Source organism: Bubalus bubalis, chromosome 21, assembly GCF_019923935.1.
Source record: "Bubalus bubalis isolate 160015118507 breed Murrah chromosome 21, NDDB_SH_1, whole genome shotgun sequence".
NCBI classification, from domain to species: Eukaryota; Metazoa; Chordata; class Mammalia; order Artiodactyla; family Bovidae; genus Bubalus; species Bubalus bubalis.
In genome coordinates, this window is record NC_059177.1 from 16,878,978 (window position 1) to 16,906,807 (window position 27,830).

Genomic DNA, 27,830 nt, shown 5'->3' on the forward strand with positions numbered 1-27,830 from the left:
CTGTCACATGGTCTTAAGGAACAGCTCCACCTCCTTTCATCACATATACACACAGAGCACAGACCTCATGCAGCCCCAGAGGGGCAAAAAGAGACTTTAATTGGGGGAGGGAGGATCCACCAGAATAAGAAAAGGTACAGCGAGCGGGGGAGCAGAGGAGCCAGAGCAGGCAGGAGGCCCTGGCAGGGACGCTCTGGAGGACTCACCTCTCCACCTCTAGCACAGGCACTGCACTGACAGACAAGGCGAAACAGCGACCCCTCCCAGCTGGGAGGGCACGAAGCGGCCCCTGAGGCCGAAGGCTGCCTAGCTTCTAGGCCCCAGCTCCTAGGTGTGGCTGGTGGCCAGCAGTTCAGCCCTTGTCCCCAGTCAGTGCTGGGTGGCCAACTGCAGGCAGGGCTCAGGAAGCTGGTAGAGGGTCCCCACCGCTTCTACTGAGCCTAAGGAGACAGGAGGACGAGGGAGAGGAACACAAGTCTGAAACCCCCCTCCTCCCCACCTGGGATGGCTCTGGGGAGGAACAGTAGTCGCCTTTTGGCTCCAGGCCCGCCCAGACCCACAGCGACCAATAAAGTACAATCACTGGGACCAGTCACAGCCACTGGAGGTGGAGATTGTTTTTTTTTTTAAAAAAAAAAAAAAAAAAGACAAAAAGGTTACAGTCTCCTACAAGCACAGAGTTTTAAGTTTCAAGACGTTAAAAAAAAAATCTGTCCCGGCCCAGGGGACTGAACATCAGAAGCCAGCCTGACCAGGCACATGTGGCCTCGGGGCAGGTCCACTGCTGCTCTGTGGCCCAGCGAGCAAGCACACACCCCCCTCCCGCATCTCATGCCCACCCTGACCCAGCTCCCCTCCGCCGCTGCCGCCGCTGCGCTGCTCTGGGAAGTTAACTCCAGGACGACTTCACAGAGACACGGGGGATCCTGAGGGGGAAGGCCACGAGATCCAGCCAGGTGGTTTAAAACTGTCAAGAGAACCAAGAGGCGGTGAATGATGGTTATTACTGTATCCTGGCAGGCCTATTCTGGGGAGGGGGGCTATCTGTGAGCTGTAACTATACTGACATTTCTGTGGGGCAGGACTAGGTCTGAGGACACCCTGTGGGCATGCGCTAGTTGGTCCCAAATCAGCAGGCACTGGCCCTAAAACTTAGCATTAGACAAGGCAGAAAAATTATGGGTGACATGGGCTCTTCCACAGCTCCCCTTCGCTTTGCCATGGAGACACCAAAAAGCCTTGTCACAGTGCCTTGCTTGCTGAACTGAGGTTGCCTTCTGTAGAAATGGGGGTTCATGTGCAAATGCCTGGGGATTCAGAAAGGGACCCAGGAGCTGGTGCTTTGCGTCAAGCTCTGAGGGGTCCGCCAAGCAGGATAGGCCCTGGATATGCTTTGTGCCCTCAAATATCCCCCACAGTGCCCAGACCCGCCCTGGACATTTTACAGACCAGATGCTGTGGACTTCTGGCCCACTTGCTGAACTCAGCCCAAAGATGAGCACTGTCTGGCTCACAGTGTTTCAAAGATTATGAACTAGTTGCTATGAATATGAATTAGATAACCTTGAAAAAACAGAAGACACTGCACACAAATCCAGATTCTGAGATTCTTTTGATGAAGCCAGAGGGCTGGAGCTGTGCGGTGGTGACCCTCCTAGGGTGAGGCACGTGCTCCCTAGGTCCCCACACAACCCACCTCACTCATGCACATGATGGCCTGAGCCTTACACGCACCTGAGTGTGTCACCCCTGCCAGATGCCATGATACTGTCTCAGATCTGTGAGGCAGAAAACGGAGTCCTGGCGCCTTCACTTACTGGCTGAGGCACTTTAAATAGGTGACAACTTCAAGAGCCCGGCTGATACATCCATGAAATGAGGATAAAGATTCAAAGACTGTTTTAGGTATTAAATGAGATATTGCTGATACTTGGCTTTTTGGATGTTTCTTTTGGCCGTGCCATGCAGCATGTGGAATCTTGGTTCCCTGATCAGGGATGGAACCCGTGCCCCCTGCATTGGAAGTGCAGGGTCTTAACCAGTGGACCACATGGGAAGTCTTTTTTTTTTTCCCCTGAGATACTCATATGTGCTTTTTCAGCTGTGTTACTATAGAAATGCAATTACTGTAACAACTAAATGACTACTGAATGAATGAGCCAATACTAAATTGGGACAAAAACTATTTTTCATTTTCTTCAGTTGAATTTAGAGGCCTGCCCATACCCTGGCCATATAACCTTTGTGCTATAATACAGGGAGAGTTTACTATGTACCAAGTGATATGCTTTATACCCATTTCCTCATTTAATGCTCAACTACACTGAAAAGGTATATACTAATTAACAGTCTCATTTCAGGGTCAAGGAAACTGAGGCTTTGTCAAGAAGTTCTGTAAGATGCCTGAGGAGGCAGTGGACCCGGATGCACACAAAGGTGGTCTGACTCTGCCACCTGTGTGACCTGAACAAGTGTGCTCCCCTGGGTGCATGGCACAGCTACTCTGTACACTGGCTGCCCTCAGTATAATTAAAGCCCAGGGGAAGTGGGTTTAATTTCCATTTTTAGGAGCCTGAGCTCCTTCTGGGCTGGACCTGTATGCACTGGTAGGAGTAAACACTACTTCTACCATCTAGGGATCATAGTCAATTCTGAGTGGAACAAGTCAACAAACCAAAGACTGTTTGGAAAAAGAAGAAAAAAAAAAAAGGCGGCATGCTGTGAATGTCTAAAAAAGAACTGTGTCATCAGTTCATAAATGTAAACAATCTGTCCTCCTCAGAGGGCTGCAGTCCTTTCTGTCAGGAAGGCACAAACAACTGAAGAGGGATCTGTAGGACTTAAGCCATGAAGATGATGGAAAACAGAGTGAAGAAATCATGACTTTAAGCCTGAGAAACAGATGCTGAAGGAAACTATTCGAGTCTGTTTGAGAAGTGGAATTACACTATGATTAACCGCCCTATATTCCCAGAAAATTCACATGTGGCTTTAACTTGACTCACTCGGGGACGAACAAGATACATGGAAGAACTCTATATATTCTGAGATGTAAAAATGAACGACTAAGAGAGGCACTGCCCAGGGCCCTGGAGATGCTCTATAGCTCTCCAAGATGAACCTTGGGGCCCTCCCACACCAAGGCATGGGGCTGACCTGCTGCCCACTAGAGTTCCTAGAGGCCTCAGAAAATATTTATGCACAGTTGGCACCATTTCCCCACCAGATGCTAAGTTCTCAGCACAACCTTTAGGTCTTTCTACTTCTGTAAGGAAACCAGGAAGGCCACTCCACTTACATTCTTGAGGAACTCCTCAGCCACAATGCGTGCACGGGCATTGACAGACAGCTTCATCTCACTGATTTCTTTGTCAATTTCCTCCATGAAGTGGATCACAAAGTCCACCAACTTGTGCTTATACATCTGCTCTGTGTGGAAGTTGGTGATCAGAAAGCTGATGTCATACCCCTAGGGAAGGAAGACAGTGGAGAGGAGGGAGAGAATCAACATCCTGGGGCACTTCACTGGCCAGGCCCTCTATGTCACTCAGCCACATGCTTCCAGCTGACCTTCTCCCAAGCTACACACCCTTCAGGCAGCAGCCCATCTGCTCTGGTGGCGATGTGTATGCTGGATCCAAGGAACTAACAGGTGGATCAACTGATCCCAATTGAGAATTTTGTCTGGCAGACTATCTGTGGTATAAACAGTTGTGTTCAGAATGAATCAAGGGAGAGTGAAAAGACTTGAAATCTTGTTACAGAAGACTCTCATCAAACAACAGGAACATTTAGTCCAAAGAGAAAAGAAGATGCTGTGGGAAAAGGACGGATTGAGGTTTTTAACTATAGGTCAGACTGTGTGTAGAACAGCAATTTTATTTATTCTTGGTGGCCCTAGAGGTTAGATCTAGGAACAGGAGAGATTTTAGCTCAGGATAAGGGCGAGTTTGGCCAACAACTAATGTGTCTGACAATGGTGTCCGCTGCTCTGTGTGGTAGTTGCTTAGTCACTGACCGGCAGGGAGTTGAGCAGGCAGAGAATCTGTAGTGAGCGCTCAAGTACAAAGTCAGGTAACAACTGACCCCATATCAACTGTGGCCTTGAGAGACTGACTCAGTTGGTGGCAGAATTTAGAATTCTGATTCGTCATGCCCTTTCTGCCACTACACTATAGGCTCTGGGAAGGTGAGCAATGCACCTCATCTTTTTTTGCCTTTTCCACAGCTGAGACAGACTCAACCTCCTAAGCTGATTCCCCTTATTCTTACTCCAGCCAAAACGAAGACCAATACTCAACTCAGGCTGTGGGTACCCTACAGCTTGAGGAGCAAGCAATCTCAGTTTTAGAAACAATCCCAGGCCACTGGCAGTGGACTCAGTAGTGGAATTCTGGGTATTACCAACACATGGATCACACACCTCCACTGGTTTCCTTCGGAGGATAAAGAAGTTCTCTGCTCGCATCATCATGAAGCGCATGAACTTGTGACATAGAATCTTCTCGATTTCATCAGCCTGGTAAGAGCAAAGAAGAAATGTGTTTCCCTAAAGTCATTCCCTAAAGGCCAACAGAAATGTGTAGCCTGGTCTTCTGACCCCAATTTCCCCCACATTCGCTGGAGACACTGGGGTTGGGTATTGAAGTCTGAATCATGCAGTAACTGGTTGCCAGCTAAAAGGAAGGTCCACTACATTAGAGCCCTCCAACTTAATGGGGCATTATCATGATCTTGCCTTTACCCATTCCAGAAAGGTAACTCGGACAAACCCAAATCTTATTTTTTTTTAACTTAAAAACACATTTTGGCCACACCATGTGGCATGCAGGATCTCAGTTCCCAGACCAGGGATCGAACCCAAGTCCCCTGTAGTAGAAACCCAGAGTCTTAACCACTGAACCACTAGGGAGGTCCTGGCAAGCCCCAATCTTTTATCCAATCCTTCCAGAATCCACATCTATATTCAAATCTGCCCTTTCCAGTCTCATTTCACTAATGCTACATCTTCCAGCCAGTGATACACACTATAAAGAATGTCAGATAACCTTAGATGCGCTCCACTTTAATAACAATGAACATCAAACAATCCCCAAAGTTTTTCCCTGATGAACTCTCAACATTTCTGATGAAAGAATTTTGTATTATGGGCTGGCAAGACCTTAAAAGCTCCCAATATTTATTAATCTCCCCTTTTAACAATGAGCAGGCACTAGGGATAGAGCTTTCTGGAGGCAAAATTCTAACTCTGCTTTATTTTCAATGTGCTTGTATTTTAGTGTTGTCCTCAATTCGGCAAGGCATATTGTTTTTCTTTTTATGGTAAATTTAAGTAAAAGAAAATAAGTTAATTGAAAGAAATCTATTAAGTAAAGAAGTAGCCAAGTGGTCCATAAACATGGAAGAAATAATGGGGGTAGTGGGAATGTCAGACATTTGTGAAACAATGAAGAAACATGAAACTACACTGAATTTTCTTACCCTAAATCTCACTTTTGGAGTTTATGGCTATCAAATGGATACCATTACTACTTATTTGTCTGAACTGAACTTATTCTTCATTCATTAGGAAGAGTTTTATGACCTGACACCAAACTGGCCCATAGCCCTGGCTGCTACATTACCTGCCGTCTAATCCAGAGCAAAGCCTAGAAGATAAGGCTGATTTCCCTTTATTCTACTGATCTGGTAAGTTTAGCAAATCATTTCCTGGAAAGAGAACCTGGGTTTCTTTGCACCCTGAATCTGGCATGTTGACCTCTTACAGAGGGGGTCCCTGGCCTCCCCAGGGAGGCAGGGGATCTGGGGTGAGCTTACCTGTTTCACAGCAATGCTGACCCTGACAGAGTTGATGGAGCCTTCAATCAGAACCTTTTCCTTTTCATTCCTGCTGATGGTCACGGGTTGTAGCAGGAGCTCTTTGCTACTCCTGAGAACACAAAATGACAGAGGTGTCTGTACTATAAAAGAACAGAATGGTCAGGGAGACTCCAAGGCAGGTTCTAGAATCACTATCTGGGACCACAGAGTCCAAGGAATAAGAGACTCACAAGCAGGGGTGCTCCAAGATGGGGGCCAGAGAGCATGTTCTCCAGCAGAAAGAGCACAGGCTCTGGAGTCAGGGTGAAAAGGTTCTGAAATTCAGCCTCCTTTGTTACTTCCGTTGGGCAAGTTACCTGTTGGAATCTCAACTTCTCATTTGAAACACATCAAAAAGGGTCAAGTGTGTAACAAGTGAGCCTGGCACATTGTAGGAGCTTTACAAATGACAGCTCCTATTTTCATAACTATGGGCAAACCCATACCCTGTTTAGGGAATGAGAGCCTGCCTTAGAGATAAGGACAAGCTAAAATCAAACAGTTTGGCCTCCTTTAATAATCAATCCAGAATAATTCACTTATTCAAAATTATGACCCCTCTCAACTCAGTTCCCATTTTGATGCCTCTGGATCCCTCTGACGGTAGTTAACTGTATTGGTGGTGTCTGTGAGCTCTTATCCTTTAAAAATGCCTAGTGGAAGCCATATATGTTAAGTAGCATAACAGGGCACATTTTAACATCATGTCAGTTTTCTTACATTCAAATCATATCAATTTACTGTGGTAACAATCCTTATCTCAGTTGTATATGTACCAGATTAAACGTCAATGGGGAAAAAAAATTTACTTACAAAACATAAATCAGATAAAATAATCCAAAGTATAGAATATTTGTAGTAGGGGATGGGAGTCCAGTTGTTTGTTTGTTTTTTTGAGGGGAGGGATCCTTGATCTTCATATTTGAGAAGAGCAGAGATGGCATCTCAGATAACTCAATTCTCAAGTCTTCTCCTTAAATTGCTGGAGGGTTCAGTACCTCCTTGGGAGATATTTCCCAAATGGCCCTATGTTGAGAAGTCACAACTTGTGTCAAGCAAATCTTGGCTCCAGAGTAGCTTCTCCCGAGTTTTGTCCTATCAACCCCCCTGAGACCCAATTTTCTGAAATTCAAATTGGGAACCATCATTTACCTGGCAGCAAGACAAAAAATGTGAATTGTAGTTGTGACAACTCCAGGATGGAAGTTCATGGCCCTCTCTGACAACAGTCATCGCTGGGTGCTGCATCCATCACCCCCTACCCCCTTTCCTCCCATACCTGACTTCTACTTCCGGCTTGTTGTGTCGTTCCACGACCTGGGAGGAGAAATTCTCCAGGCAGAGGGCAGCCTGCAGTGTGGCCCGCACGGCACTCAGGTAGGGGCGGAGAGTGGCAGTCTGGAGGAAAACCCCAAGGGACAATCAAAATCTGTCTCACAAAATCCACTGATCCCATAGTCCAGCTACACAGGAGCCAGGTAGTACTGAGGTCCTTGGCTCTCAGACACTACAGTGAACAGAACAGACTAGGCCTTCAAGATGTCTTTCATTTTAAGTCTAGAACAGTGGTTCTCAAAAGGAGACCGTTTTGCCTACCAGGGGACATACGGCAATGGCAAGACAGTCTTCATTTTCACAACTGAGGTTGGGTAGGAGTTATTGGCATTGAATAGACAGAAGTCAGGGATACTGCTACATAGCTTACAATGTACAACAGAATTATTCAGCTCCAAATAGTGCTGAAGTTGAGAAACTGTGGTCTAGAGGCACACAGGTGAATGACTGTCTTCAATCTGCCCTTTGAGTCAACAAATGTATGTATCTATAGTGTGCCAGGCACACGAGGGGTTGGGAATTCAATGACTAAGACCATTTCTACCCTTACATAGTTCAACCGGGTCAGGGAGATAGACAGTAACTATGATACAATGGGTAAAATGTGAAATAGTTAAGATTTACAAATCATATTTGCAGAAGAAACTGGTTTTGATTTGAAGATGGAAATAGCATTAGGAGGATTTTACAATGATAAAAACAAAAATGATATTCCCGGTAGAGGAAATGCCATCTAGCAACAAAGGACTATCTTCAATTCCTTGTATTAGCTAAAAGTTCTTTCTCACCCCAGGCCTTCACACATGCCAAACCATCTATCTTGCAGGTTTCTCTCCCCCTTCTTTGCCTAAGTCATCCTTTAGATCTTGGCTTATTCAGAGAAGGCCTCTTCTTTCCTCAGAGATCCTTCTTAACTTCCCTTTTCATAGCACTTATTATAATTTACAATAATACACCCTTCAAATAGCTCCAAGAAAAGTCATTTTCTCCTTTACTAAACTGAAAGCTCCATGGTTAACAGACCATATCTATTCTATTCAAATTTACATACCCTGCAACTTGCTCAGTCAGTACCTTTCCTATACACTCTTACTCAGTTTCTGTACAATAAGTGAATGAATGAAAAAATAACAAGATTAGAGTAACAAATAGGGGCATTAAAGTAGAAATGAGTACAATGTTGCCAGGAAGCATTTTAGATTCAATGGATGAGGTTGCAAATGGCAGTCCACAGATTCATGAGGAATCTCAAATGCCAGGCTACTGAGTTTAGCTCTTCTCTTAAAAGTGGTAAGGAACTTCTGGGGCTTTCTGAGGAGGAAGTTACACAACTACAGCTGCATGGAGACTTTGTGGAGAATGGATTGGAGGAGAGGGAAGTGACAGAGCCAGCAGAGAGGGTTATTTAAGTCGGGTAATGAGAGCCTGGCCTGGGGCAATGAGGGACAAGCAAGATTGTATCTGTCAAAGTTCATAGCAAATCTGAAAAAGGTACATTTTAGGTGGTCAACCCTATGACGTCTGCCCTTTCACAAATGGAGTAAGCACCTTGTATAATACTTCAACAAGTATGCTGTTTGAAAAAAATCAAGAGGCATCCCCTCAGTTAAACAACAAAAACAAGAAGAATATCCCAGGTTTCTAGTTGAGGTAAGAAAACACAGAGCAAGAATAAGGAATACAAGAGAACAAGCAAATTTAGGGAGAGGTGAGTTTTAATCCAGACGTCTAATTTCAAGGTGTCTTCAAGATATCCAGGTGAACCTTCAAAGAGAGCTAGGAAGGCAGATTTAGAAGTTATCATAAATTATATGCTCATGAAGACCTGTACATTAAATAGGTATCGACAGGAAGAGGATAAAGAAGGGGAAGGCAGTGAGCCAAACTCTCAATTGACGTTCAGAAACACCCACAATTATCAAAAGGGATGACTTCCTGAAAGGGAAAGGTCAGCGGCATCAGAGCTTAACATTCCATATTAAGGCTAATACGGTTGAATTCTGACCAGGAAAGGGTCTACGTGAAGGCAGCAAAAGAGAGATCCTTCAGTGAGGTAGAAGTATGAGCTGGTGGCAACATGAGGAGTGGGATTAAGGAAGTACGGAGGCTTCCCTCAGAGAACTGTGGGATCAAGCAAGCGAGAAAGAAAAGAGTGTATTTAGTGAAGGTCTACTCTGCGTAGAGAGGTATCCCTACTACATGCCTCAGTGGCCCTACTACGGGCTATAAGGTTACTACTACGTGCCTTCGAAGCGCTACCACAAACCGAGGAGGAGTCACTTCCGGCTTCCCTTCTTGCCTCAGTATCCCCCACCAGCTTCAAAGGACAGAATAGGACGCCTCAAAGCCTGCTTCTTAGGAACGCGTCCCCCGCTCGCCCCTTCCTCACTTCAGCCCCTGCCCCGCCCTCTTTCTCCCAGCCTCAGGGTATCCCCGCACCCCCAGCATCCCTCGGCCCAGGGCCTCTCCGTTGCAAAGTCGCATCTCCCCCAGACCCACTGCCTAGAGGCAGAAGAGCGGGGGTCCCTGGCCCGAGGCCCGGCTCTCTCACCATCGCGGGCGCTGGCTGGGCCGGAAAGCGGAAGTGCGGAAGTGGCCAGCCCCGCGACGCCTGCCCTTTCTCCAGAAGCGCAGCCGCAGTCTCCGCCCGGACGTCCGGACCGTACCATCTGTGTTCCGAGCGGGGGAGGGGGAGGCTAAGAACATTTGGTCCCTCGGAAGTTTTCCCGTTAGGACTGTCTTAGTAGCTTTAGGCTCCTGAAGCTTTAAATCAGTACTCAAGCTTCTCCCGTTCCCCATGGAGCTCTTGCTTGTGACTTTGGCTTTCTCGTCTTTTTTTCCGCCGTCTTCCCTCATAGTCATGCAATGGTGCAGCCCGACCTCAGGTTGGGCACCATATTAGGGCAAAGCAAGGCGGAGGAGCCTTTCGATCCTTCCGGTTCTGAGCCCCCATCCTATTTTCAGGCCCTTCCCACCTGCAGCCTTTGGGGCTCGGCGAAACTAACTGTCGGGCCGAAAACCTGGCTGCCGAGCCCCGCCCTCCAGCGCCGGGCTGTTCCCTAGGGTACGCCCGTGGCATACCTTCTGCACCCCACCTGCAGCGGGCTAACTCGCTGGCCGCAACCCTCCCCCCTCAAAAGACTGGGGTTGGCACTCCCGTCTTCCCGCCCACTTGTCAACTTCAGGGGGCCCTCACATAGCCAGTTCCGGGGCGGTTGCTCTCACCGACCGGAACTGTCCGCCCCTCCCGCGGCCCCGGGGCCGCTGGAGGCAGCGAGGAGGAGGTAGAGGGGGCGGGGGCCGCGATAGGGTGTTCTTAGAGGACTGGGACCCTGAAGGCGGGACATTGGGGCGATCCATGGGTGGGGCCAGCCATTAACCAGCCCCACTTTTCCTGTGCCAGGCACTGAACTGAGCTGTTGACTGGCATCAACTCTAAATCCTCAGAACATCCCAGGGAGGTAGGTACCATTATTACCCCTATTTTTACAGATTCAGACTTAAGGGAAAACAGACTCAGAGTTAATTAACATGTTCAGGGCTACATAGACATAGGTCAAGCCTGGGCTTGAATCCAGGTATATCTGGCTGTCCAGAGATCCAGGTATCTCTTTACTATCTGGGGCAAAGAGAAGGGGCAGAGGTGGGGAGGGGTGAGACAAGAAGAGGCTGGGAGGCACGAAGAACATTAGCATAAGTACCGGATGCTTGGAACTCTGGGCTCAGCAAGAACCCAGGAAAAGTGGAAGTGAAGGGAAGAGCATCAGAAAGACAAGCATAGTAGTATATCATGGCAGTTAGGTGAACAAATTCAAAACTACCTGGATTCAGATTGCATGTTGGTAACTTGGACCTGCACCATCCTTACAAAGTCTGTTTCCTCATCTGTAAAATGAAGATGAGCATGGTCCCTGCTCTTGGGGTTGAGTGAGGAATTCAGTGAGCAACCAGTAAAATGTCTGCCCCTCACTTGGCACACAGTAGGTGCTGTGAGAATAGGAGCTAAGCCATCATCCTTGTCAATAGGGTTCTGAAGCCTGACTCTCCCCGAAGTGTCGGTGGATGGAAGGAGCCCTTGGACTTTTCTAGTGCCACTTTTCCCCCCATCAATGGTCCTTTCCTCTCTAGCTCCACAGGGTCCCCTATCCTGAGCCATGAGTGAGCTGAAGGACTGCCCCTTGCAGTTCCACGACTTCAAGTCTGTGGACCACCTGAAGGTCTGTCCCCGCTACACAGCGGTGTTGGCCCGCTCTGAGGATGACGGCATCGGTATCGAGGAGCTGGACACATTGCAGCTGGAGCTTGAGACCCTGCTTTCCTCTGCCAGCCGACGCCTGCGGGTGCTTGAGGCTGAAACCCAGGTTATACCCTACAGAGGGGACATCACTACAGGGATGTCACTACAGGGACATCACTACAGTCCACTACAGGGATGGACTATGACAAGTTATGGGATGTGTCACTGAGTTAGCCTCAGCTGCTGAGGCCAGGTTACAGGATCTCAGGGGTGAAGAGAGAGACCCAAACATTGCTTGTGTGACACATAAAATATGCAAGAATGTGCATGCTCCTTCTAAAATGTGAGATTTCTTATTCACTAAGCATCTAGGGACCCCCCACTCCTCACAATGTTCTGGGTCTGTAGAGTTAATTAGGACAATTCCAGCCTTTGGGGAGTGTGCCAACTAAAGGGAAGGGGAGGTCAGACACGTATCAGGTGAATTGCTGTTCTGATTAGAAGTACTGGGGGAACTGGAATGGGAGGCCTGGATTTGAATCCTGCGGTTTCTGAGCTGTGTGATGTTGCAAAACTTACAACCTGCTTCTGCAGATTAGTCCTCTGTCTGCAAAGTGGGCTGGATAATAGGACCTACCCTCAGCTTTTGTGAGGATTAAGAGAGATTTTTTGCAAAGGCTCAGCCCAACGTCTGACACTTAAGTAAGCATGTCAAATGTTATTTATTGGTCTGACTCTCATTATTTCTATTTATGGCATAAACATCTTCTGAGCCCTGTGTGCCAGGTGCTCTGCCAGGACCTGGGGACCAGAGATGGCTGAGATGAACTTCCTGGTCCCCAATAGCTTATAATCCTGTTGAAGAGACAAGGTACTCCGTTTATTCTAGTTATAACCAAATGACATGGTTGGGCCTAGGGGTGCGAGGTACCAGAGACCCTATAGAAAGAAGATGCCATTTTAACTGAACCTCCAAGATGAATAAAATTAACTTGTGGTCCCTGGGAACCCATGGAAGCTTTTCGAGTGGGGCTGTGGCACAGTCTTTTAGCATCTAAGAAGCAGAGAGCTGATACAGGAAAGGCTTTCTAGTCACGGTGACATTTAAAGTGAAGGTTTGCTGGGAGGCATACGTGCCTTCAGTAGAAAGCTACTGCCAGCATATTTTCCTCAGCCTAACATGCACTGCAATGTGATCTACTTGTTGGACCTGCTAAACACTGTGTGACCAGGGTGGGTGCTGCAGAGGTGAATCAATACAGACAAGTGAATGGAATGAAGACAAGTATATGAAAACATCTTGTGAGATGGGCACAGAAAAGGAGCTGAGTTTTGCAGTAGGAGTAGGAGTTTGCTAGATAAAAAGAGGAAGGGGAGAGACTTAGAGCCTTCTTGAGTTCCAGATCCTAATTTTTCATGGGGAGATGGAGTTGTCCTGTGTCTTCCCTTCTCAACCTCAGTGACAGTCTTTGAATTTCAGATCCTCACTGACTGGCAGGATAAGAAAGGTGACCGACGATTCCTGAAGCTGGGTCGAGACCATGAGCTTGGAGCTCCCCCCAAACATGGGAAGCCCAAGAAACAGAAACTGGAAGGGAAGGCGGGACATGGGCCCGGCCCTGGCCCTGGGCGACCCAAATCCAAAAACCTTCAGCCCAAGATCCAGGAATATGAATTCACCGATGACCCAATTGATGTGCCACGTATCCCCAAGAATGACGCCCCCAACAGGTTCTGGGCCCAAGAACATAGATGGGCCTTGGGATTTGGGCACTGGAGGCTGTGGAGGGGCCTGGGGCTGAGGCTGATGGGGCAGGGGCACCCCCTCAGGCTCTGCTTCTCACTGCAGATTCTGGGCTTCGGTGGAGCCATACTGTGCTGATATCACCAGTGAGGAAGTGCGCACGCTAGAGGAGCTACTGAAACCCCCAGAAGATGAGGCTGAACATTACAAGGTGAAGACCCCAGGCCTAGATAGACATGATGGAGAACAAGAGGGCTCAGAGATGCCTCAGAATCAAAGATCACAGAGCTATATATCATCTTCCTTTTTCTCTCTCCCCAGCCTCCTGACAGTTCCATTAACCCATGCAGACACCCAGGTTCTAGCTCTCAGCTTCCTCCCTTCTACCCCACTACATCCTAAGGCATCTTCTTCAGTGAGGTCCTCCCTTTGTCTCTGTCATCCCCTTTGCTTTGGCTCAAAAATTCATCAGCTTTTACCTTTACAGCCTCTTAACACTTGCTTCCCTCTAGAGGGATTCTCTCTCCCTTTTTTATTGGATGCACCAGGTGGCATGTAGGATCTTAGTTCCCTGACCAGGGATTGATCCTGCACCCCTTGCAGTAGAAGTGAGCAGTCTTCAGCATTGAACCACCATGGAAGTTCCTCTCTCTCTTTTTTATTTTTTTAATATATAGAAGTTTTTTTTTTTATTATTTTTAGTTTTTATGATGAAAATAAAAGAGGTTCCGTTAAAGAAAATGTAGAAAATACAGAAAAATGTTGGAGGGGAATTCTCCCATAGGTCCTCTGTCATGATCAGAGGTGCTTATAACACAGCCTCATGTGGCTCCCACTGCCCACGGACTCAGGTCCAAGCCTCAGTCCTTGGTAGCACAGCCCAGGTGCCCCTCTCCAGTGTCCTTGGCCACACCACCTCTTTACTGCTGTTATTTACCAGCCCCACCAAGCACCTTACCCTCACTCCAGGCTCACAAAAGATCCTTTCTTGTCTCTGGGCCTCTGCACATGCCCATCTCCCCTTGGCAAACTAACACCCTTCAAGTCCCGTATTGCACGTTACCTGCACCAAAATGGTTTTGCAGGTTTCCCAGCAGAAGGTTGGTCTGTCTTTTGCACTGCCATAACACCCTAACCTACTCTTGTCACTCCACTTGTCTGAATTTTTAAAAAGCTTATTTGCAAATGTAATCTATACGGGCAGTCACAAGTTTAAGCAGTGTATAAGCTATTTCTCTCTCATTTCTGACCTTAAGGCCTGTAGTTCTCTCGAGAGATAATAGCCGTCAACTGAAATTGTCTGTGTACACACACCATTGTGCACCTTACATCGTGGAAATTTTCCTGTACTGCCTTCTGTGTGTTTTAGTTGTTTATGTACCTGGCTTCTCTACTAAACTGTGAGTGTAGAGATATTTATCTCCTGTATCTCTTCTCACCCGAGGCTCAGGCCTCAGCCCTGGGCTAGATACTTGGGAGACAGATAAATGAAGGAATGAGGGTGAACGAAGAGCCTGTTGGCAGTTCCAAGTGCACAGAGAGACCATGCCACACCCCAGGCATCACTGGCCTGTATTTATCTCTTTGGGGCTGGGTGGGATGTCTCCCACAGATCCCGCCCCTGGGAAAGCACTACTCCCAGCGCTGGGCACAGGAGGACCTGCTGGAGGAACAGAAGGACGGGGCCCGGGCAGCAGCCGTGGCTGACAAGAAGAAAGGCCTCATGGGGCCCCTGACCGAACTGGACACTAAAGGTAAGTCCCTCACCTCCCCGCCCACCCCAGGCTAGGACTTGAGTTCCCAGAACTTCAGCCCACCAGTCTACCATGTCTCTGCCCAATGCAGATGTGGATGCCCTGCTGAAGAAGTCTGAGGCCCAGCATGAGCAGCCAGAAGACGGGTGTCCCTTTGGTGCCCTGACACAGCGCCTGCTGCAGGCCTTGGTGGAGGTGAGTACCCCCAGTGCAAAACAGGAACCACTATCACTCTATTTCAATGTATAATTGTTTATTGAAGTGTATATTTAGAAAGGTACATAAGTCATAAATGTACAGCTTGATCGATTTTCACAAATGAGCACCCTTGTACAACTAGTCCCAAGATCACAAAATAAAACATCATCGGAGTGGACATATGTATACCGATGGCTGATTCATGGTGGTGTTTGGCAAAAGCCAATACAATTCTGTAAAGCAATTATGCTTCAATTAAAAAATAAATAAATTAGAAATAGGAAAAAAAACCAAAACCATCATTGGCATCCCTGAAGGCCCTCTCGTGCCCCTCCCAGTGTTTAACCTCCCCCACCTCCAGGGTAGCCACTACTCCACAGTTACTTTTGTGGAGCATTAGTGAAAGGCCCTGTGCAAAGGGCTTTCTACACATCCTCTTGTTAGAGGCAGATAGTGGTTAACCCCACATTACACCGAACAAGGTTGAGGCTCAAAAAAGGGAACTGTTTGCTTGACATCACACAGCTAATAAGCGGAAGCAGGTTTCAAACACCAGGTTCAGCGTCCCTTTCTTTATGCCCACTGGCTATCCCAAGGCATGTCTCGTCACCTTATGAGCCTCAGTTTTCCCTCTGGCTCAAACACAATAGCATCTTTCTCTCCCATGTAGCATTCTGGGCACATGTTCCAGATCAATTGAGCTTGGGGGAGATCTCGGTTCCACACCATCAGACAGGGACCCCAGGTTTGCTGGCTTTTGAATTGTTTAAAAAAATGTATATATGTATTTTTGGCTGTGCTGGGTCTTCGTCGCTACTTAGGTTTTTCTCTAGTTGTGGCGATCAGGGGCTACTCTCTAGTTGGGGTGCTCGGGCTTGTAATTGCTGTGGCTTCTTTTGTTGTGGAGCACGGGCTCTGGGGCGCACAGGCTCAGTAGTAGCAGCTCCCGGGCTCTAGAGCACAGGCTCAGTAGTTGTGGTGCCCAGGCTTAGTTGCTTTGCGGCATGTGGGCTCTTCCTGGTTCAGGGATCAAACCTATGTCTGCTGCATTCCACTGAGCCACCAGGGAAGCCCACTTTGCTGTCGTAAACATGAGCTCTGCACAGGGTCACTCCAAATGTGACTGGCACTCCAGCCCACAGAAAAAGAGCAAGGAGGAGTGTGTGAAGGTCCCACTGGCTGTAGCTCTTATCTCTTCTAATCACTTTCCATTGGAGAGTATTTGTCACATGACCACCCTGACCGCAGGGGAGGCTGGGAAGTGGGGTGTATCTGGGCAGCCATTAGCCTAGCTCCTGTGGATGGAAGGCGAGAATGGCTTTTGGACAGCCAGCCACCTCTGCCACGGTACAGCCCCTGTGCTCAGCGCAGCCCCTGGTGCACTGCAAATGCTTAACGAGCCCTAGTTCTTCTCATTACTGCTGCTGGGTGTTACCATCACTCTTCTGTGCTCCCTTTTGTATCAGTACAAAAACAAGAATTTATAAAATGATCAAAGCTTTTTGGAGCCAGTTTGGGAAGACTTCCCAGAGTGGGTGGAATGCAAAGAAGAAAAGATTATTTCTGGTATGTGAAGACTGTCCATGTAGGTCAGAAGGAAGCAGGAAAATGATAATACTACAGCTCTTTCTTCCTCTGACCATCTCTGTGCTCTTCTAGGAAAATATTATTTCCCCCATGGAGGACTCTCCTATTCCAGACATGTCTGGGAAAGAATCAGGGGCGGATGGGGCAAGCACCTCTCCCCGCAATCAGAACAAGCCCTTCAGGTGAGTGACATCGTGTCCACACTCCACAGTCTGGCCTCTGCTTCTGTTGACTTCTGTCAATCCCAGCCTGGGGTGGTCTTTATATTCATAGAGAGACTGAGGACATTTTGATAAAGTCCAATAGAAGTCAGATGTGCGTGCTGGCCAAGTACTTCCACATACACAGACTTAGTTCAGGGTTTTCATTATGGCCCTGTTCTCACTGTAAACCTAAATGTCCAACTGGAGGGGACTGGCTGGCTAACTCGTTGTAACTCCATATGATGAAATAATTTGCAACTATCAATCATATTAGAGAAATATAATTAATTGATATGAAAAGATGGGATCAGTGGAGTGATAAGTGGAAAACATCAGTTGTAGTGCAATATGAACAATATGACCCTATTTTTACTTAAGATATATTTAAATGTGTGTACGTAGCAGGTAACAAGCTAAAATAATACATAATAAAAGTGGGAAGAGGGACTTCGCAGGTTGTCCAGTGGTTAAGACTCCACACTGCCAATGCAGGGGGTGCGGGTTCAATCCCTGGTCAGAGAACTAAGATCCCACAGGGCCATGAATGTAGCCAAAAGATTAAAAAAAAAGTGAGACTAATATTTAACACAATCTAGAATACGTATAGTGTGTATATAATAGTAACATAAAATACATATTTTTATGTATATACCATATGAAAAAAAATGGTGTGTAATAATAAAAGATAACATAATAATTCTCTCTAGGTTGTTAGCATTATAGGTTTTCATGTATTTTATATTAAATAATATATTGATATCTGTTGCTTGTGTCTGAAACAAGATCAAATGTGTCTGTCTCTATATTTTGATATGTAGATAGACAGAGAGGGTGTCCCAAAGAGAAGGGAAGGTGTTTGCTAGCTTGGGCGCCTGAGAGGGGCCCCCCGCAGGCTGGCCTTGAGCAGAGCACTGCCCTCCCCTGCAGTGTGCCGCATACGAAGTCCCTGGAGAGCCGCATTAAGGAGGAGCTGATCGCCCAGGGCCTGCTGGAGTCTGAGGACCGCCCTGCAGAGGACTCAGAGGACGAGGTTCTGGCGGAGCTGCGCAAGCGGCAGGCTGAGCTGAAGGCACTCAGTGCCCACAACCGCACCAAGAAGCATGACCTGCTGAGGTGAGTGTGGATGGGAGTCCTCGGCTGCAATGGTCACCTTCTGGGAGCTTGACAGCAGGCTTTTCAAACCTGGCAGGGCCTCTGAAGACCTGAGGAGCTTTGAAAAAAAAGTCATTGCTGGGCACCACCCCACTGGTTATATCTCAAAACATTCTAATTCCCCTGACTAGAGCTGAGGCATCTGTGAGTTATTTATTTACCTCAAACTGTGGTAAAAACAAATAATACAAAATTTTACCCTCTAAACCATTTTTAAGTGTACAGTTTAGTAGTGTTAATTATATTCACATTGTTGTGTGGCTTATTTTTTAATCCTCTCCATGCTGATTTTCTTTTTCTCCCAAAGTGTGCTTTTTTTTTTTTTTTTGATTCTTGTTCTTTGTTTTTGGTGCCAAAACTCAGGATTGAACCAGGGACTTTTTGTTCCCCCCAAGTTTTATAGTGAAAATTTCATACCTGTAGAAAATATGACAGACTAGCACAGTAAACACCAATATACTCTCTACCTCAGATTATCAACTGTTAACATTTAGTTGGGCATCTGTGATTATCAGCCTCTCACCAGGAATTGACCAGTGTTGAAGTGCAATGTCATTCATTTTGTATTCATTCCCATACCTCTTGCCCTGCATTGGTCACAACAAGGATGCAGGTGGGAACCAGAGGGAGATCACGGGAGGCACTGCCATTTTATTGGGGAGATGACAAACAGCCCAACTAAGTCCCCTTGCTTCTTATAGGCAGGTGCTGTGTGTCTTCACCTCACAGAGCCCCAACAGAGCAGGGCACACTCATCCATTTGGCCAGGTTGCCTATCTCTTAGACCTGGTGCTGTGGGTTAGGAGAAGAGGCAGGGCAAAGGGCTTACGGTCATTGCATGAGTGGTTGGCAAAGACACGCACCATTAGGAAAGAAAGTTGCTGACGAGCTGCTGGGGTATTTAAGGATGAGGGTGTACTGAGTGTCTATCATGTAGCACGGGTTTTATGTCTGCCCTCTTACTTAATCTCCAATACAGCCCAGAGAGTAGCTGGTAGTTTTTTCCCTGTGCACCAAATGAGGAAATAAAGGCCCAGCAAAATGAGTGCTCTGCCGAAGGCCACACAGCCAGCAAACAGCCAAGCTGTGACTCAAGCCCAAGGCTGAGTCCAAAGCCTCATTCTAGTTCCCTCTCAAGGGCAAGAAGAGGAAAATACAGATAAAAGAGTATGGAGAAGGGAGGGCAAGGGCAGAGGGGGAGAGAGAGAGAAGTAGGGCTGTGCAGATGTGGAAGTCAGGGGCAGTGAAGGAACTAGATTGACTGTCAGAAGGCCCGCGTGTACCCCTCAGCCCTGCATGGACAGGCTGCAAGGCATGTCCTGCCCCGAGCAGCAGCTTCCCCTTCTGAAAAATCAACAGGTTAGACTATGTGGATATCTTTAGTGACCTTCCAGCTCCACCATCAATTGAATTGATAGGTCAGGTTCCATTCAGAGGCATCAATTTGGCGTCTCACTCACCTCCTATAGACCTCAGGCTGCCTGGACCCTTAGATGGCTCTGGAATTTGGATGCTGAAGTAAGCAGGTCTTTTGCTGGCACCAGGACACCTTTTAAAGATAGCTGGGAGCCAGTCTACTTCAATTCAGATTTTGTGCTCACTAGCTGTGGGATCCTGGGGCATTTCTTTCCCTCCTTGAGCCTCAGTTCTCTCAGTGATAACAAGAATATTAGTAGTATCTACCTCACAAGGTTGTTATGAGGATTAATTGAACTACTATTTTTGAAGAGGCAGTACTTGACACAGGGCACCACGTAAGTGTGGCTCAGTAACTTTGCTTTTTGGTATGGAAAGGTCCACAGTCCCCGGGTAGCAGATGAGCTTAGTCTGGAAGAGGGAGGAGCCCCTGTCCTGGTGGGCTTCCCATAGCATCTGGTTGGCTGGTCCCCATAGGCTGGCGAAGGAGGAGGTGAGCCGGCAGGAGCTGAGGCAGCGGGTCCGCATGGCAGACAATGAGGTCATGGATGCCTTCCGCAAGATCATGGCTGCCCGGCAGAAGAAACGGACCCCCACCAAGAAGGAGAAAGACCAGGCTTGGAAGACTCTGAAGGAGCGCGAGAGCATCCTGAAGCTGCTGGACGGGTAGCTCTCACCCCTGCTCAGGCTGCCTTCCCCTGGCCTGGGACGGGAGGCCCACTTCCTTCCGGCTTCCAGAAGTTTGGCCTGTGGCTGCCTAGCTAATGTCAAATGGCAGCGGTCTCTAGAGGCTGGGCCCTTCCCTGACATGTTCTGGCGTAACTCTGTATAGCCAGGACATGAGAGGCCCTGCTGGGCTGGCCTGGGGCCCAGTCTCTGCTTGGTCCCCCAGATGAGGAGGGGCTTCATTTCTGGGTCATCCTCACCCCCTACCCTCTCCACCCCTTTCACCCTCAAGGACTTCTCCCTTGTGGTTTTGTAAAGTGCAGACTTAAGAATAAAGCGACTGAAACATGGTTTTTTTAAAAAGCATCCAGAATCTCTGCATGTCTGTTACTGTGGGGTAGAAAGGAACTAGTGGAGTGGCAGAGTTGACTAGGGCATGCTCGATGGCTCTCAGCCTGTGGCCACTCACCCAGGTCATTCATTCAGGGAGAACTTTCTGAAGATATCTGTGGCCACAGGTAACAACATCTCAGCTCAGGGTTGTTTGACAATAAGGACATTGTGTTAGCTAGGGGTTTGGTGCTCCGGGGGCAGGGTGGCATCCACCAGGGTTGACCAAAGGGCCAGGGATCTCCACACTCCCATGCTGTCAGCTTTTGTCTGAAGTAGGTTCCCTTCCTGCTGTGCAGTGGCAGCCAGTAGCAGCTGATGGAGGCCAAATGCTTCCTTATTTCTGTCCAGCACAAGAGGGCAGGAAGGCATCAGCTGGCTCCCACGGCCCACCCCGAAGAGCAAGAAGCCTTTCCCAGACACCCTTAGGTCTCACCAGCCCAATCTCAGTCCTACATGCCCATTCTTGAACAATCCACTAGCAAGGGATGACTCTAATGGGTTTAAACCACTCTCTATGAGAAAGGAGTCTGCTTCCCCACTAAGCCTAAGGTAGTGGGGAGACAGGGTAGGACAGATGAATAAACAGGCTCTTGTCTCTGTCTCCAATTGTTCCTAAACTATGATGTCAGAGAGTCAGAGAATAATTTACAATTTACTGTGGGAAGGTTGAGGTCCACATGGAGGTGGGGGTGGGGGTGGGGGGCAGAGATTCCCTAAGGAAGTGACCTATGAACTGAGCCTTAAAGGAGGATGGCCAGGATGGCCAACATTCTTATACGGCCAACACCTCTCCTGTTAGAGAACTGCCTTTTTCCCATTCCACCTAGCTCTGTGGGCTGTCAAAAGAGGGTGGACATGTGACACCAGAACGGCCAATCTCAGTCTGCCATCCCTCTAGCCACAATGATTGGTCCAAATAGTGGGCAAGTGACCCAAGCTGGGCTAATCAGAGGCCTTCCATAAGACTGCTCTATGGATGCTGAAAGAAAGGAGGACTTCTCTTTTGAGAGAAAAACCACAGAATATAAGCTTGAACCACCCAGTAACCCATTTTCTGGCCACATGGAAAAGTCTGCCGGAGAATACAGCCAATTCAGGAAGCAGAGCCAGGAGATGGAAGACAGAGCTCTCGAACAATATAGCTGATGCCCTGGATCCTCCACTGGAGTTCAGTTATATTCGCCCACAAATGTTTATTTCAGCTTACGCTAGTCTACTTTGGAGCGTTGTCATTTGTCAACTAGAAAAGATGTGACTAATAAAAGTGTATTTTGGCAAAAAGAAGGGTGGCGTGCGGTCCTGAGAGAAAGGACAGTGTGAGGGAGGCTCTGCCTCCTGCTATGTGGCAGTGGAGGGGCGGGGGAGGAGCTGCTGCAGATTTTCAGTGATTCACTGCCCCGAGGTTCTGTGAAGGCTTCTCAGAGAAACACCCACACTTAATTTCTAAAATTAAGTGCTCAATAAATTCGGCCTTGTACAAGGCACTGCGAAACTTTTTAAGCTATTGAATCTTCTCAAACATCCCGCATGTAGGTACTAATAATATCCCAGTCACAGATGAGGAAACTTAAGTCTTAGGAATTGATATACCTTGCCTGCTCAAGTAGCGGATTAGTGGTTGAGCATGGTTTCAAGCTCAGTCAGTTTGATTTGCACACTGAGTCTCTTTATGACACAGCACATTAGGGCCCCACTTCCTTAGAGTCTGCGTATGGTACTTCAGGTTTAGGTGGTATGCAACCTCTACAGCAATACATGCAAGCCCTGCCTACAGACCCCCTGTTCTTAGTTACTACTCGTTTCCATGTCCGTTAGACCATAAGTATAGTAGGCGTCGTTAGCACAGTGTTCCAGGAACAGCGACGGTTTTGTGGAGGAAGAAGGATGGCAGCCGAGGTCCCGAGATGAGGTAGAATTGTGAGAGAGGAAGGTAGACATTATAAATAGAAGGAAAAACCCTAGAAGACTGGGCCTAGTTCACAAGGGAAAAAAACGGAACTTTCAAGGATTGGTTGTGAGAATTCTAGTTATTCTCTATTGCACATCTACCTTCTGCCTGGTACTGTGCTGGCCCTTTGCTCCATGTCTTATATGATGCTCATTACACACCTACAAGGCGAGGAGTAACATTTACCTTGCAGAGGAAGACATCCAGGCTCAAGAAAGTTGCACAGCCTCAGTGCAAGAACGGTTACAGCCCTGCTAGTACGATCCCTGACAGAGATGACAACGACAACAGGACAGGGAGTCCCTCTTATGGCCACCCATGTCCGTTAGAGCCGAAGAAGGCCTCCTTTATGGGGCTGGGGAAAGCTGGGTTCCCTTTGAGGAGGGGGAGATTTGTTTCGGCACCTCAAGGATCCAATGTGTTTTTTTTTTCGTGGGATCTTAGTTCCCTGACTAGGAACTGAACCCAGGCCCCAGCAGTGAAAGTGTGGAATTCTAACCATTGGACTGCCAGGGAATTCCCTAGGCTACAGTTTTGATTGGAAAGGATATTGACCCCTTATCACCAATTTGGTAAAAAAAAAAAAGTCTTTTGTGTGTTGGCCCTGAAAATCATCCACTAACATTGTTTACCCTGAGTCCCCAGTGCCTTACAACTAACTTTCAGAAACACCAGGGTGAGTGAGAACAGGATTGGGTAGAAGATAAGCCCTGGAGTAGGTGGGCTTAACCCATCCATGACCTAGCGTGGGTCCCCAGGCCTCCCCAGCACTCTTGGGAACTAACTGGGGGATGCAAGTTCGCACATGACTTCTGCTAAGGAAGCAATGAGGAATTCCCTGGTGGCCTAGTGGTTAGGATTCTGAGCTTTCACAGCTGTGACCCCTGGGTTCAATTGCTGGCAGGGGAACGGAGATCTTGCAAGCCACAGGGTGTAGTTAAACAAAAAAAAGAAGCAAGCAATGGCTGGAAGTTTGTGGAAAAATGGTCAGAGAATAAATTCCTTTCCTGATGAGTGGCTCAGGACTCAAAGGAGAGAACTAAGCATAAACAGACCAAAATTCACTTGTTCATGTATTAATTCACTCATTGCTTTTTCTCTTCATTCACTTCATAAAAACATTTATCGCTCCATCTGCTGCTGCTGCTGCTGCTGCTGCTGCTGCTAAGTCGCTTCAGTCGTGTCCGACTCTGTGCGACCCCATAGACGGAAGCCCACCAGGCTCCTCCGTCCCTGGGATTCTCCAGGCAAGAACACTGGAGTGGGTTGCCATTTCCTTCTCCAATGTAGGAAAGTGAAAAGTGAAAGTGAAGTTGCTCAGTCGTGACCAACTCTTCGCAACCCCATGGACTGCAGCCTACCATGCTCCTCCGTCCATGGGATTTTCCAGGCAAGAGTACTGGAGTGGGGTGCCATTGCCTTCTCGGATTGCTCCATCTACTTGCCTTTATTTCCTCATTCATACTTTTGTTTCCTTACTCAGTGATCCTGTTACCCTGGCTAAAAGCTATGTGGGTGACAATGGGAGGCAGCTGAGCAGACAACCAAAACACAAGGCAATAAAAGCAGATAGAAGAATGTATAAAATCTGCATGGACTTGGGACAGAGACTGGTTTATAACAGCTCAGAGGGTCAGAGGGCTCCCCTGGTGGCTCAGACGGTAAAGAATCTGCCTGCCATGTTGGGAGACCCAGGTTTGATCCCTGGGTCAGGGAAGATCCCCTGGAGAAGGGAACAACTACCCTCTCCAGTATTCTTGCCTGGAGAATTCCATGGACAGAGGAGCCTGGCAGGCTACAGTCCAAGAGGGCACAAAGAGTCGGACACAACTGAGCAATTAACACTTCCATTTCATTTAGAGGGTCAGGAAAGACTTTGGGGAGAATGTAGAAAGGAAGTTGCTGGTCAGAAGACATTCCAGACAAAAGGAACAGCAAGGCACAGAGGTGCGAACAGCTGGTTTGCTTAGAGAGAGGTGAGAACTTCAGTGTGACTGGAGCCCTGGATGTGTGGAGGGGGAGGGAAGGATGAGAGATGAGGTGGAAAGTAGGTTGAGACCAGGCTGGGACAGGCTTTGAATGGCAGGTTAAGGTTCTCTGGTTTTATTCCTAAGGTCAGTGGTTGTTCTCAAAGTGTGGTTCCTGAACCAGCAACATCAGCATCATCTGGGAACTTAATAAAGATGCAAATTCTCAGGGCCCAGATCTACCCAATCAGCAGGGCTCCGGGGGGGCCCAGATGTCTATTTCAGCAGGCCATGAGGCGATTCCTGATGCATTTTACAGTCTGGGCACCACTCTTAGGCATTAGGGAGTCAGGGGTGGTTTGTGAACAGGGGAGTGCCATAACAGCACCCTAAAATGGGAAGTACTCTGATAGCAGCAGGGAGGCTGCACAGAAAAGAGGGGGTGAGGGTGAAACTTCAGCAGACAGGAGTGCAATCATGTGCAAAGGAACACATCTGAGATGGAGGATGTTGCAGAAACTGGCAGATGTCCTCCCAAATATATGCTCCTTTTCTTCTATAGTAATAGAACTCCTGATTTTTAGCTGGACATGTACGTCTGAAAGACTAAATATCCTAGCTTCCTTTGCAATTAGGTATGATCATGTGATCAAGTTTCGGCTGACAGATGTGAGTGGAAGAGATGTGTGTTACTATGAGGTCTTGAGTCTCAAGGGGTGTGCCCTCCATGTTTCCTTCTCCCCATGACTGGGATGAGGCATGGTGGCCACGCTTCGCAAAACATGGGGTCCAAGACACCATAGAAACAGGTGAGTAAAAAGACAAAAAGCTAGGGTTCGTCTTACCTTGTAGTCATTGTACCAGCCTGAGACTGCTGTAACAGATTGTTATACATTTCTATTTTAAGTCACAATTATTTTGGGTGTCTCCTAGAGAAACCAAACCTATGTTCTAGTTGATAAAGTAAGTGGCATGCCAAGCCCTCTTTTCAAACTATACCTGCTTCCTTCTCTTCCCTTCGTCTCTTTCTTTTTCAAAAGAATTTGGGAAAACATAACTGAGGGTGTGTCTAATGAGTTTCATAAAGTTAAGCCCATCTGGTTTAATGGAGTCATGGTCATTAACCATTAGATTTAGCTCTAAGCTTCCTGGAAGCTATGGTGCAAAATGGAAATATGATGCATCAGTCTCAGAACATTTGATATCAGAGTAAAGGGCATCTCCCAGTTTTACTGACAAAAATTCTAATAATTTGTCATGCTGGTGAAATTTCTCAACTGGAGTCATGTGTAGATAATATTCTCCATAAATTTGACAGGAAAAGGAGACTGAGTTTCACATGGTGATTTCTTATCACAACCTCTGATGAAAGCTCAGGACATATTGTTAAAACAACTCTGGGAGAATGGTTATGCAAGGGACCCCCAAGCTAGGGTGGTGCCAAGCACTGTACATGAATTTGCTCCTCTCAACAACCCTGTGTCAAAGCAGACAATACTATTACCCTTATTTTACAGAGGAAACTAGGCTACAGAAAGGGGAAGGGCCAGATCAGATAGCTGGTGGTGAGCCAGTGTTGTAAGCCAGGTCTTAGACCTTAGAGGCCTTATTCTAAACGTCCCTCTCTGGGCTGGCCAGCACCATCACATACAAAATTGTAGGTACTGTGGGATGAGAATCAGCGAAAGGCCAAGAATATGTGCCCTAGAATATGCCTGGGTTAGCCAAGAGAAATTAGTGAGATCTGGTAAACAGTAGAGGGACCTCTGAGCCTCTAAAGATAGGCTATTCCTGGGTGAGAAAGTAGGGGTAGGCACCACAGAGGCAGAGGGAAAACCCCAAATGTGGGGCTCGACTAGAACTTGTGGGCCTTCAAGAATGGAAGGAGAAATAATATTGAAAGTGCTATCCTTGGGGACCTAATGTCTAGAAAAGGAGAGGAAAACCCTCTTAAGTAGGCTGCTGCTGCTGCTGCTAAGTCACTTCAGTCGTGTCTGACTCTGTGCGACCCCAGAGACGGCAGCCCACCAAGCTCCTCCGTCCCTGGGATTCTCCAGGCAAGAACACTGGAAGGGGTTGCCATTTCCTTCTCCAATGCATGAAAGTGAAAAGTGAAAGTGAACTCGCTCAGTCATGACCAACTCTTTTCAACCCCATGGACTGCAGCCTACCAGGCTCCTCTGTCCATGGGATTTTCCAGGCAAGAGTACTGGAGTGGGTTGCCATTGCCCTAATTTAGGATTATTTCCCTGAAATTGACTCCCAGAAGAGAAATTCCTGGGTCAAAAGGCTGGACATTATTTAAGCTTTTGATGCGTACTGCCAGATTGCTTTCCAAAAGAAAGATTTTTAGCAAGTCATTTTTCCACCAGAAATACTGAAGTGCCCATTGCTCACACTAACATCAGCTATAAATGGTTTCTTCTTTTATTTTGTACTTCCTTGACTACTTTCAAGGTAGAGAATATTCCATGTTCATTGTGTTTTGTCTGTCTCCTTTGACCATTTATTGGGTTCTTAGTTATCAATTTTGTGTATTCTTTACATAATAGAAACACTAACCCATTGTCACTAAAACATTTCCTCAGTTGGAAGTTTGCCTTTTACTGTTAGCTATGACCTTGGAATAAGGTAGAGTTTTGGGTTTGTTTGTTTCCAACAACAGAGGTTAAGAATGTTTTTATAATTGTGATACAACCGACAAGGGCTTAATTTCCAAAATATACAAACAGCTCATGCAACTCAACAACAAAAAACAATCCAATCGAAAAATGAGCAGAAGACCTAAATAGACATTTTCCCAAAAAAGAAATACAAATGGTCAACAGGCACATGAAAAGATGCTCAACATCTCTTATTATTAGAGAAATACAATCAAAACTACAAGGTACCACCTCATTCCGGTCAGAATGGCCATCATTAAAACTCTACAAATATCGAATTTTGGAGAGGATGTGGACAAAAGTGAACCTCCAAAATAAGTTGGTACAGCCACTATGGAAAAAAATATGGAAGGTCCTCAGAAAACTAAAAATAGAATTACCTTAAGATGCAGAAATCCCACTGCTGAGCATATACCCAGATGAAAAGCTAATCCAAAAAGATACATGCACCCCTATGTCACCATTCACAATAGTCAAGACATGCAAACAATCTAAATGTCCAACTACAGATGAATGGATAAAGAAGACATGGTACATATATACAATGGAATACTATTCAGCCATAAAAAGAACAAAATAATGCCATTTGCAGCAACATGGATGCAACTAGAGATTATTACAGTAAGTTAATTGAGACCAAGAAGGACAAATACATATGGTATCACTTATATGTAGAATCTAAAATATGACACAGGGAATTTCTTGGTC

At 47.1% G+C, this 27,830-nt stretch overlaps 3 protein-coding genes across 5 annotated transcripts in view; 1 reads left to right on the plus strand and 2 right to left on the minus strand.

The window, feature by feature from the left end:
- Positions 1-65: 65 nt before the first annotated feature.
- On the minus strand, positions 66-9,930 carry ARPC4 (actin related protein 2/3 complex subunit 4). Of its 2 annotated transcripts, none has more exons than XM_025273040.3 (6): positions 9,746-9,930; positions 7,139-7,257; positions 5,818-5,929; positions 4,424-4,519; positions 3,299-3,469; positions 66-967 (listed from the first exon to the last, which is right to left on the minus strand). In XM_025273040.3, exons 1-6 carry the CDS (start codon positions 9,746-9,748, stop codon positions 962-964), a joined length of 507 nt encoding a protein of 168 aa, XP_025128825.1. In that variant the 5' UTR covers positions 9,749-9,930; the 3' UTR covers positions 66-961. The 2 variants fall into 2 exon arrangements, with proteins under 2 accessions (XP_025128825.1, XP_025128824.1); XM_025273039.3 differs by lacking the exon at positions 9,746-9,930 and adding an exon at positions 9,634-9,693.
- A 168-nt stretch (positions 9,931-10,098) lies between these two features.
- On the plus strand, positions 10,099-20,517 carry TADA3 (transcriptional adaptor 3). 2 transcript variants are annotated; one of them, XM_006070725.3, is made up of 10 exons: positions 10,099-10,258; positions 10,598-10,655; positions 11,323-11,555; positions 12,912-13,162; positions 13,281-13,386; positions 14,788-14,929; positions 15,021-15,124; positions 16,787-16,896; positions 17,845-18,030; positions 19,963-20,517. In XM_006070725.3, exons 3-10 carry the CDS (start codon positions 11,349-11,351, stop codon positions 20,153-20,155), a joined length of 1,299 nt encoding a protein of 432 aa, XP_006070787.1. In that variant the 5' UTR covers positions 10,099-10,258; positions 10,598-10,655; positions 11,323-11,348; the 3' UTR covers positions 20,156-20,517. The 2 variants fall into 2 exon arrangements, with proteins under 2 accessions (XP_006070787.1, XP_006070788.1); XM_006070726.3 differs by lacking the exon at positions 10,099-10,258 and adding an exon at positions 10,327-10,478.
- OGG1 (8-oxoguanine DNA glycosylase) overlaps positions 18,003-27,830 on the minus strand; it is a 29,902-nt gene continuing 20,074 nt past the window's right edge. Inside the window, exon 10 of the mRNA XM_025273028.3 lies at positions 18,003-18,127. The gene's annotated coding sequence lies outside the window, so the exon portion shown is untranslated. The remainder of the gene's footprint in view (positions 18,128-27,830) is intronic.